The sequence below is a fragment of the Crocuta crocuta genome, unplaced genomic scaffold (genome assembly GCF_008692635.1).
Source record: "Crocuta crocuta isolate KB4526 unplaced genomic scaffold, BGI_CrCroc_1.0 scaffold234, whole genome shotgun sequence".
In the NCBI taxonomy this organism is placed as follows: Eukaryota; Metazoa; Chordata; class Mammalia; order Carnivora; family Hyaenidae; genus Crocuta; species Crocuta crocuta.
This window is the reverse complement of record NW_027529647.1, coordinates 1,132,283-1,143,092: the sequence shown is the minus strand read 5'-3', so window position 1 is coordinate 1,143,092 and position 10,810 is coordinate 1,132,283. Positions and strand designations below refer to the sequence as shown.

Sequence of the window (10,810 nt, the reverse complement as noted above, 5' to 3'; positions counted from 1 at the left end):
CCCTCACCCACCTCATCTCACCTTGACTCCTCACTGACCACACTCAGATGTCTCCCTTTCAGAGTCTGGGCCCTTGATCTTCCCCCCCCCAGGATCTGACCCCCTGGTCTCTGCCCTTCCAAACCTGACCAGCCTTCAGAGTGGAGCTAGAATTCCACTCTCTTCCTAAGCTCAGAACCCCCAGTGTCTCAGTATTCCCAGGAGAGAACTGATGTTATGTAAACGGATTCTCCTCCATAAAGGTAATCTGTTAAATGTTTAAATAAAGTCTGCAGCTCATGGGTTTAACTTTTCAAATAATTACATTTACAAGTGAGAAAAAAAATCGTTTCCCTGACCATGTGACCTGGGTTATTAACGATAGGGACATGTGGCCACTTTATCCCCCAGGATTTACCCTGTCACTCTAGCTCCATGTCTTGGGTCCCCAACTGGATCATTCACTCCTCCAGGGCAGAGATTATGCCTGAACAGATATGTGTAAATTCTAAATCTTTTGAAGTTTTGGTGGGACAAAATTCAGAAGTCTGGAGAAAATGGAAATTAACCAACAAATGTGTTTGCATTCTTCACAGATACAAAATCAGTCTTTTCAGTGTGTCAGAAAAATGTACTGTCACAATTGGTCTAGGCTCCCGATGAACACAAATCAATGTGATTGAATGTAGTAGAAGAGACAGTGGGATGGGTAGAAAATTGGCCCTTTGGTTGGTTGGTTAAGTATTTTGTTGTTCAGGAAATAATCCTTAATAAATTTTTTTTTTAAGATTTAATTTTTTTAAGAAATCTCTACACCCAGCATGGGGCTCGAACTTGCAACCTTGAGATCAAGAGTCACATGCTCTCCGGACTGACCCAACCAGACTCCCTCTCCCCACCCCCCACCACCACCTTAAAAAATTGTCTAAAGCAAATGACGTTTAAATGCTTGAAATTTTATTACAAACAAATGTCAAGGTGCTAACCAGCCATTTAAAAAAATCCAGCAATTCTAAATTTTTGCCAGTTTCTGAAGAGGAGGGAAAGGCCTTGGGATCAGCAAGACCAGTGTCACCAGGTGTGAGACTCGGCAAGTAGCCTAGCATGCCCTCGGTGAAGTCAGCTGTTAGAAGGAATTCTGCCCCTCCTACTTGGGGCAACTCAACCTCTCTGACCATCAGTCTCCTCATTAGTAAAATATGAATAATAATCATGATATTTACAGAACGCTATCTGTGGGCTGAGTACTGTTTGAAGCATGTTGCAGGTTTTAATTTAGTCCTGGCAACAGCCCCACAGAGAGAGGGGCTATTAGTGTCTCCATTTTATGGGTGAGGATACTAAAGCACAAAATTGTGTCATTTGCCTAGCTAGGGTTGCCCAGTTAGTTAACTGGTCGGGCCCAGGACGAAGCCTCAGCAATCGGACTCCAGAGTCTCTACTCTTTTCCGTGCGAGATGGCTCCCTCCCTGTGGGGCTATGTGAGGATTCCATGAAATAATGCACGTAAAGCACCTGGCGTGTGGCTGTTAGAATTATCACATTATGTCAAGGGTAAGTGTGGGAATGTCTATAGGTCTATAGCCCAGTTCCTGGCAAGAGAAATACTCTAGAAGTTGATTCTCTTCCCCATGGAAATTTTGAGAAAACAGAACATGTTCCACAGTGCAAGCAGACATGGAAAATGCTCATCTGTACATGTTATTTTTTTATCCTTTGAATAAGAGGTCAGTATAGGGAACACCCCAGAACCTGTGGAATATACCTTTGCTACAGGCAAATATATGCCTCTACTCCTTTTTCTGTTTTTCTTATGCTTCCTTTTTACTGCCTCTGTGGTCTTCTAAGGAAAAATTAAGGTTTCCCTGGATTGGGAAAAGCTTGAGCCTAATGTCACAGACAGGGGAGTTGGCATGATTTGTTGCTAGTGCTTGTGAGTTTTTGAGGCTCAGACTTCCCCTCGGTTCACTGGGATGGGACACAACCGCAAAGCCAGGGCCTGGTAGGTGTCCTCCCATGGCTGGGTCTTCCTGGGTCTCCACCCTGGGTCAGGTGTCCAGCTCACCCCATGCACACAGCTGCCACACATATGCTCCCACAATCTGTAATCCACATATTACGCATACAATCACTTCTTCACAGCCACACCCACCTGCTCACCCCAGACATTCTTTCTTCCCCTGGACCCTCTACACACAACACTCAGTGCACAGACACCTTCTTTACTCCCCCCAAACCTGCTTACTCTGTCATTCATTCTGATGGCACACAGGTGATGAGTCCTATGTGCTGGGCACTGTGCTACGTACTCAGAGATCATTTGGTCACAAACACTCACATACACGTTGGTTTCTACACACACAGAGATTTTACAAGCAGGTGTCTGCACGCCCTGTCACATGCAACCACAAGTAACCCCCACGTATTCAGATACGTACCCTACCTATGAAGACACTCTCTCCATTCATGCCCCTTATATCACCTGCCTATATTAGGAATGGTCTTGGGTTTTGCTTTCCTCCATGGCATTTTGCTTTCTTAATGGCAGATGAGGTAAAGATGGTAGGGCGCGAGGCTTGTGAAACAGCACAATTTTGGACAAGCTGGCAGGTTCTGGTGTCTTATGTTTATCTTCAAAACAGACATCACCTCCCTCCCTTTTCCTGGGAAAACACTGGTTGCTGTCCTGGGGAGGGAGAGCTGACCTAGGGGAGGGCAGTGGTGGCCTTCGTTAGGCCAGGCTCGTCAGTTGCTAACTGTGGACTCTGGACCCTCTAATCAGGAGGAGAGCAAGGGAGAGGGAGGCACTGAGCCACACTGCCTGCCTCATCCCTCCCTGAGGTCAGCACCTCCCGATTTAGGAAAATCCAGGGAGCTGGCCCCGCCACTGAATTCTGCATCCTCTCTGAGGACACCCCATCACAATAGCACGTTGTCACTCTCACACCCCTCTTCTACTTCCAACCCCCCCAGTGACTCCCCAGGGTCCAGCCTCTTCCTTTTCGAACACTCTCATGCAGGGGTGTGAAGTCCTCAGGAAGACCCCAGAAATAAAATTTTAAAGTAAAGGAGCTCTGATCTTCAGATCACAGGCTCAGGCAGCCAAGGACAAGGTAGGGTTTCTTTAAAAATAGGTACAGTATGGAAGGAAGGGAGTGGGGATGCCTGGGTGGCTTAGTGGATTGAGCATCCGACTCTTGACTTCAACTCAGGTCATGATCCTAGGGTCGTGGTATCAAGCCCTGCATCAGGCTCTGTGCTGAGCTCAGAGCCTGTTTGGAATTCTCTCTCCCTCTCCCTCTGCCCCTCCCCTGCTTGTGCTCTCTGTCATTAAATAAATAAACAAGCAGGTAAGGAGGAGCCCTAGGGTCATGCCATGGGGAGCACCACTTTCTGCAGAAGCCAAGGGGAGACACCATCTGTATGTTCAGGGCAGACCCTCCAGGTACCAAGTGGGCAGCCGTGTGGTTGGGGGCATGGATATAGTGGTGTGTCTGCCTGGATGGCCTCTGTGAGAGATTTGGGGATGGAAGCTTCACTAGTTCCCATGAATAGGCTATTGCCATGGATGCCAGGGAGAATGACAGCTAGGGGCTGAGGAGAGTGTATTTCTTCATTTTATTTTTTTTAATTAAAAAAAAATTTTAATGTTTTATTTCTGAGAGAGAGAGCAGGGGAGGGTTAGAGAGAGAGGGAGATACAGAATCTGAAACAGGCTCCAGGGTCTGAGCTAGCTGTCAGCACAGAGCCCGATGCGGGGCTCGAACCCACAAACCGTGAGATCATGACCTGAGCCGAAGTCAGACGCTTAACCAACTGAGCCACCTAGGCGCCCCCCCCCTTTTTTTGTTAATGTTTTATTTTTCATTTTCAATCCTACAACAGGAAGCCTTGGTTTCAAGGTCATCTTACACTATGGGGCTGGAAGCGGGAGGGATCTAGGGAAGAAGCCTTGGGGACGTCTAAAACAAGAGTGGGCAATTCATGGATTGTCAATTTATCCGTAAGAAACTTAAAATGAGGGCGCCTAGGTGGCTTAGTCAGTTTAGTGTCCGACTTCAGCTCAGGTCATGATCTCACAGTTCATGGGTTCAAGCCCTGCTGTCAACACATAGCTCGCTTCGGATCCTCTGTCCTCCCCTCCCCCACCCTCTGTCCCATCCATGCTTAATCTCTCCCTTTCTCTCTCAAAAATAAACATAAAAAAAAAAAAAGAAAGTTACAAATTAGTTTACGAGGTTGGGAAGAGATGGGAGGGATGAACAGGTGGAGCACAGAGGATCTTCAGGGCAGTGAAAATACTCTGTATTTCATTTCATTCTAGAACAATGGACACGTGTCATGATCGATTTGTCCAAACACGGACAACGCATGCCACCAGGAGCAAAGCCAAATGTCCCACTCCAGGGGCGTGTTGCTGGTGGCGGAAGCTGTGCGTGGGTGGAGGCCCCAGGGGTGTGTGGGATACCGCTACCTTCCTCTCAGTTGTGCTGTGAACCTGAAACTGCCCAAAAAACAATGAAGTCTTAATACGAATCGGTCCACTACTAGATGAAGGAGAGAGAAAGAGAACGGGCTGGCCGGAGGCGATCAGAAAACACGCGGTGTCACAGAGAGACTGGAACTTTATTGAGACTTCCTCCCTGATGAAATCAGAATGGAAAGAACCCTGGAAAGGTTCCACTTTGGAGAGAAACAGCAACTGTTCAGGCACAAATACTTAACAGATATTTCTCTTAAAGGAATCTCTGGATCCGAAATTGACCCTCAGTTCCCAACCCTTTCCCCCCTACCCCGAAAGACAGTCAGACTCCTGCTTGAAATCCACATCCACAGAGCGAGGCCCAAACAGCACTGAAAGCCCAGGGGGACCGACTGACCAGCCTGCAGGCGGTGTGGAGAAAAGGGAGGTCAACGGCTGAGCAGGAGGAGGGGGTAAGAAAAAGATAATGGATGGGATGAAAAAAGAGAAGATCACACTGATCATGTCGCCCCCCGCCCCCCCGGAGAATATAGATGCCATATGAATGTATTAGCCTCCTTCCACCTGCTTCCCCAAAGCAGTGGTGACATCAGCCGCCTTGACAATGCCCATACACTTCTGCGCTTTTCGTGTCCCCAACTGCACTGAGAAAGACAGATACGCCAGGTTAGGAGCATTAAGGAGAAAGAGGAGAAGGCAGGCTCTTGAGACGGTACGCGATGCAGAGACGAGGGGAGAGCTGGTTTGTAACGAGAAGAAAAGCAGCTTGTCAGGCCCTGCTCACCAGGCCCCTTGGATGCCCCGACAGGCGCTGTTTCTGTGCTAGGCTCTGTCCTTGGAAACAATGTCCTGGAGGCTTTGGGGCCTCTGTTGTCCTGTGCAAAGCCAGAGAAGCAGGTCCGCTGCAGCATGCATCAGAGTGCAAACAATCCCAAGAAGCAGGAATTCCGAATTCTCCATGTGGACCTGATCTGATCAACCAACGTGCTTCCACTGCCTCACCCCCAGAGTGCTTCCTCCCGCCTTCATCTTCACTCACTTCCCTTCTGATCCGAGGGGACTTCCTGGTCAAGTGGGCCCTGACCCAGGCCTCCTGGGGAAGTCCCACCCCCCAGACAGCTCGCTCCCTCCCGGGAGAGGCCTGGGTGGGGTCTCCTGGATCTGCACAAACTGTCCGGCCGCCTACTTTTCGTCAAAAGGCTCCTTCCCTCCACCCCGTTGCTCCCGAGGAGGCACACCAGCCAGGCAGGACCCTGACAACACGTTCTTTCTCCACGAGCTCTGGCGTCTGCTATCTCCTGAATCTCTCTTGCACAATGTGGTACACACATATTCACACTCAGTACTTGAAGGCCCCGGCTTCCCTGTGGTGGGTATCAGTATTAAGTTCAGGTAGAAAACCAAACAGTCAAGCCTTGGTTGACGTAGACACAGAGTGGCTGGCGCTGGTTCTGACTCGTGGGAAATCACTCGGAGTTTTGAGTGTTGTGCATCAGGGAATGAAGAAGAGCGGGGAGGAAAAGCCATGGCACGAAAACCAGGAGGGAACGACTCTTTCGCAGAGGGTCTCTGCAGAGAAGTTGTGGAAACCTCCTCCTACATTTGGGGGGGAGGGGAGATGGGCTGCCCAGAGAAGACCCTGATGAGAAGGAGCAAGGTCTCCATTGTCCCCTCTGAAACCCAACGCCTTTGGGGTCTGAGTTTTCCAAGACATGCAATAGACAAAGACACACTGCAAACCAATTAACCCTCTGAGCGCTTCCAGTATTTTCACTGAAGTCACTTCCAAGAAGTAAATGACCTGAATCCACGGAACACTCGGCCTCCTCTCGGGGCCGATAAAGGGACCGAGCTTCCCAGCTGGCCTAGAAGACTACATGGGAGAAATGGCATGGGGGAGGCAGAACCTTCTCCTCGCCTGGCGACTCCTGTTCTCTCTCAGCGTTCTGGTATCCTAAACCATCCCCCCATCCCTCGAGGAAACAGGAAAGAGGGCCTGGGGGGGAGGCCCAACACCCAGGTGGATTCAGGCCAAAGAGACCATCCCCTGTTGAAGTCAGCCCAAGCTGAGGAGGCCGATGAGGGCTGGAGGACCAGTGGGAGACTGTGTGGAAGGAAGCTACAAGGGACCTGAGCCCTAGAGAAATCGAGTCTTCTCTATTTTCCCAGCTTACGGGGAAAAAGGAATCTCAGCGGCGTTTAGCTTGACGCTCATCACCTCAGTACACACTAGAATTTAGCTGCTCTCTGTCCCTCTGTGATAGGACCCAAGAAAAGCAGGCGGGGCCTCACTCAGGCCCCTCACTAAAGCAACAAGACACTATAATTCACAGTTTCCTCTCCTCCTTTGACCCATACCCTCCCCCACCACTGGCCTCAACAAACTCCCAAATCTCCAACACATAGTGATTCTCGCCCGTGTGGCTCAAAGGGTTAATTAATCGGGACTTCTCAGACGGTTAGGACCCAAGCTCATCCACCAACAGGAAGCCAAGAACGGCTGCACAGAGACCTAGTGTTTCTTGTAGCGATTCTTTGGGGTTTCGCCACACCCTGTTTTGTCACAGTTGAGAGCACCGGGATTCTTCCCCAGCCCGAGGCTTCCCAGGAGGCTGGGCAGCTCCTGTGTGATGGCCCGCTCAATCTTCTCCAGAAAACAGCCCCCCATGTAGGAGCACTGCTGAGACAACAGCTTGAAACTGGAGATGGGGTTGATGCCAAAGAAGTCCTTATAGGCCTCGCGGTTGGGAAGGTCAAACTTGCTGACGTTGGTCTTTGCCAGGATGGTCTTGAAGATGTAGAATTTGTCAGGGTCTTCCACAATGTCCTTAAAGACCAGTTCTCCATCACTGAAGAAGGTCATTTTCTCCTTGTAAGTCTGCAGATAGCGGTCCACCAGGAGCGCGTGAATGCGGACCCGGATGGCATGCTGGCGGATGAAGGCAATCTTGTTCTCCAACCTGTTCTCGATCACCTGGTTCAGGTCTTCCAGGAGGGAGATCTCTTCCTTGAGGAACAGGTCCCGGTGGGTGTCGGGCTTGTAGTCTTGTGGCCAGAAGGAGCTGACGTAAACCCGCGGGGGCTCTGTGACATTGATGAGCGGGGCCAAGCTCCAGAAGAGGGCCCCGTAGACCCGCATGAGCATCTGTGTGGCCAGGTTGTCGGCCTTGTTCAGGATGATCCTTATCTGGGATTCACGCCCCTTCAGCTGGCGGAAGAGCATCTCCAGCTCCAGACCCACATCCAGCTTGGTTGGGTCAAAGACAACAAAGATGAGGTCTGCCCTGTCGATGAACCACTGGCACACGTCGTTGAAGGGGTAACCTTGGGAGGGGGGAGCAAGAAGTCAAGCAGAGCAGGCTCACCCTAAGCCCTTCGTGCCTCCTTCCAGAACCAAACCATTGCCTGGGTTGAAGGAAGTAACAGCACTAGGCACGTTCTGAGTTTCTGAAGACTGAAAAAATTAATTACATTATCTCCTGGGCCTTGTCAACCCTCAACCAAGAATAGCCTACGACCAGGACTGGAATTTGAGCTCTGCCACTGGCCAGCCCAGAGTATCAAATGCATCTAAGCTTTAGTGTTTTCGCTACAAAATGACAAGAAGAACAAGAATACTAAGTTGATATACAGATTATTATGTTATAAATAAAGCAAAGCGCCTAACTAAAACTGCCTGTGTCATAGCAGGTGCTCGACATATTTGAATTCCTTCAACTTCTTATTTCCAAAATGAGGAGACCAGGAATACCTGTTTTTTAATTTTTCTACAATAATGCAATAATGCATAAAATTATCTGATGCATAACAGAAGAATAAAAGTTAACTTACTATTATAATGATCAGTGATAATATTATTACTAGTAATAAAACAGTAATAAAACCAAAATGAGAGTTATAACTGTAAACTGAGAACCACCATCTGGTCATACAGTCCTACAAATGCCCTGCTGTGACTCATCTCATATGACTCAGCCCTGTGTCGTGGCAATACCCGGTAGCCTATGTCATAACCCAGTGGCTGCTGGGCCCAAAGTGGCACTCCCCTCCCACTGGAAGGCAGGTAGAACTTTGGAACGTCTCAACAGGCTTATATTGAAGCAGGCCTGGTAAAGCACACACTGGACTAGGAAGAATTTAAGGTCAGGTTCAAACCAGACCCAAGTTAACCAGAGGTCAAGTACCCCTGGACTGGGATCCAATTAGTGCAGGCCCATGACCCCTCGGGAAAGTCTGAGCTCCCCAAGACAGTGCAGCCCCAGCGTGGGCCTCAGGGAGCTACTTACAGAGATGACCAGCTCTCCCTTTGGGAAAATATGGGTTGCCTCCAAACCAGATCAGCCCTTGGGGAGGTAAAAGAACATGGTACTCCACACCTGAGTGGCACGATAGTGACAACCAGAAGAGACTGGCAGCAAAGACCATACCCTTTGGTATTGGACAATGCTGGCCACACTTCCTCTCCCCTGTCTGCCTACCACCCGCTGTCCAACAGCTTTCTAAGACGAAGCTCATGCTGTTTAGACACAAGAGCTTGATTACCTCTTTCTTGCTGCTTGCGGTTCTCAATGATGCCTGGTGTATCCACAAAAGTGACTCGCTCCAGAAGTTTGTGGGGAACCTCGATGCCAATCAGCTTCTCCAGGAAATTCTGGCCAAATTTCTCGAGGGGTGAGAAGGACCGGGCGCTATCGGCAGCCATGACGATACCCTCGATGGTTTTCAGCTTGGGCCCGTGCATGAGGACCGTGAACTCAGAGGTGGTGGGCTCAGCACCTGTGAGCATGGGCATGAGGTTAGTAGGAAGGCAGTCCTCTCTGAGAAAAAGAGCCTACTACAAAGTAAGTGGGTAAGCAAGGGGTTCCAGGGAGGCTTTGCCAAGAGAATTGGATCTATGTTTGCTGAGCAGTGTCTTTTTTCTTTTTTCAGCTGTGGTAAAATATACATAACAAAATTTACCATTTGAACCATTTTTAGGTGTACAAGGTCAGAGGCACTAATTGCATGCATAGTGCTGTGCAGCCCTTATCACCATCCATCTCCCAACTGAAAGGGTCCCCATTCACTGCCCCTTCCCAGTCCCTGGTAACCTCTACTCTCCGGTCTCCATGAATTGAGAATTCAAGGCATCGCATAAGTGGAATCATAGGATATTTGACCTTTTGTGTCTGGCTCATTTCACTTAATATATAGTGAATTCAAGATTCATGCATGTTGTAGCCTGTTTCAGAAACTCATTCCTTCTTAAGACTGAATAATACTCCCTACGCTGCTGTATGGATAGGCCCTTTGGTGTACGCATTCACGCACTGACAGATGTTTGGGTTGTTTCCACCTCTTGGGCACTGTGAAAAACGCTGTGAATATGGACTGTGGCTGCTGGGCTCCTGTATATAATTTTCATGATTATATTGAAGACACATACGAATGTTTCCTAGTGCTTTTACGCAGGACACTGAGATACCAACAAGCACACAAGAAAAATCTCTCGTTGTCACCTGTATAGAGCTGGTAGCGAGTATTTTCCAACCCAAGGAGGTAGTTTATCATGGTGGATTTGCCAACGCTCCACGGTCCCAGGAACAGCACCATTGGCTTGGAAGTAATCTCCCCATCTGTAGACGGCAGGAATTAGAAATGAAGTGACCAATGAAGCTTCCTCCCATGGGAGTGACACAGGGCGTCACACTGAATCACACAGTCCACCTAACTGAGTCACGGAACTCCACAGTGGACCAGACATGGGTGGCAATCCGCCGCACATCTCTCACTACATAAGTGCGGTCGCCCAGTTAAACCCAGGAGACATGATGTTGGCCTTACACAGATCCTTGGCACAAGGGCACCAGAAGCAGGAGCTAAGTGACATCAACAAACAATGACTCAGAGTTCACTCTCGGTGAGGCCTCTGAGTTTACATCTGGAGAACGGTTCCTAAGAAGGGGAGAAGGGAGCTACCCCATAGGGAGAGGATAAAACTCTGCTATCTGGGTTGGTAACAGAAAAAACAGAAAGACAGGAAAGAGGCTCACACAATCTTAGACAGCCTGGATGGCAGCCCCCTGACATCCTACCTCGGGCTCAGCCCAGCCCTGGGCTCCAGGCCAGTCTCAAATTAGCCTCCAGAGACCATGACATATTTGCCAGGTCCCAAGACCAAGCACTGAGTAGGCAATTCTTGGGTTCTTGGCAATGTTGGGAAGCACACCCTCCCTGGGCCATGCCAGCTGGGGTCCCTAAGAAGGGAAAGCAGAATCCTCCAGGGCTTCCAAAGCAGGGGGTGGGGGGGCTGACAGGTGGGGGCACTGGCTGCTGCCCTGCAGCTTCCCACTGTTGCGGCTCCTCTCC

General features: G+C 49.5%; 1 protein-coding gene across 2 annotated transcripts in view; it reads right to left on the bottom strand.

The window, feature by feature from the left end:
• Nucleotides 1-6,357: 6,357 nt before the first annotated feature.
• SRL (sarcalumenin) overlaps nt 6,358-10,810 on the bottom strand; it is a 13,756-nt gene continuing 9,303 nt past the window's right edge. For both annotated transcript variants that reach the window (XM_077762529.1, XM_077762530.1), the window contains exons 4-6: nt 9,961-10,077; nt 9,005-9,238; nt 6,358-7,786 (exon numbers count right to left, since the gene is read on the bottom strand). In XM_077762529.1, the coding sequence (XP_077618655.1) occupies nt 6,975-7,786; nt 9,005-9,238; nt 9,961-10,077 (1,163 nt within the window). In that variant the 3' untranslated portion in view covers nt 6,358-6,974. The remainder of the gene's footprint in view (nt 7,787-9,004; nt 9,239-9,960; nt 10,078-10,810) is intronic.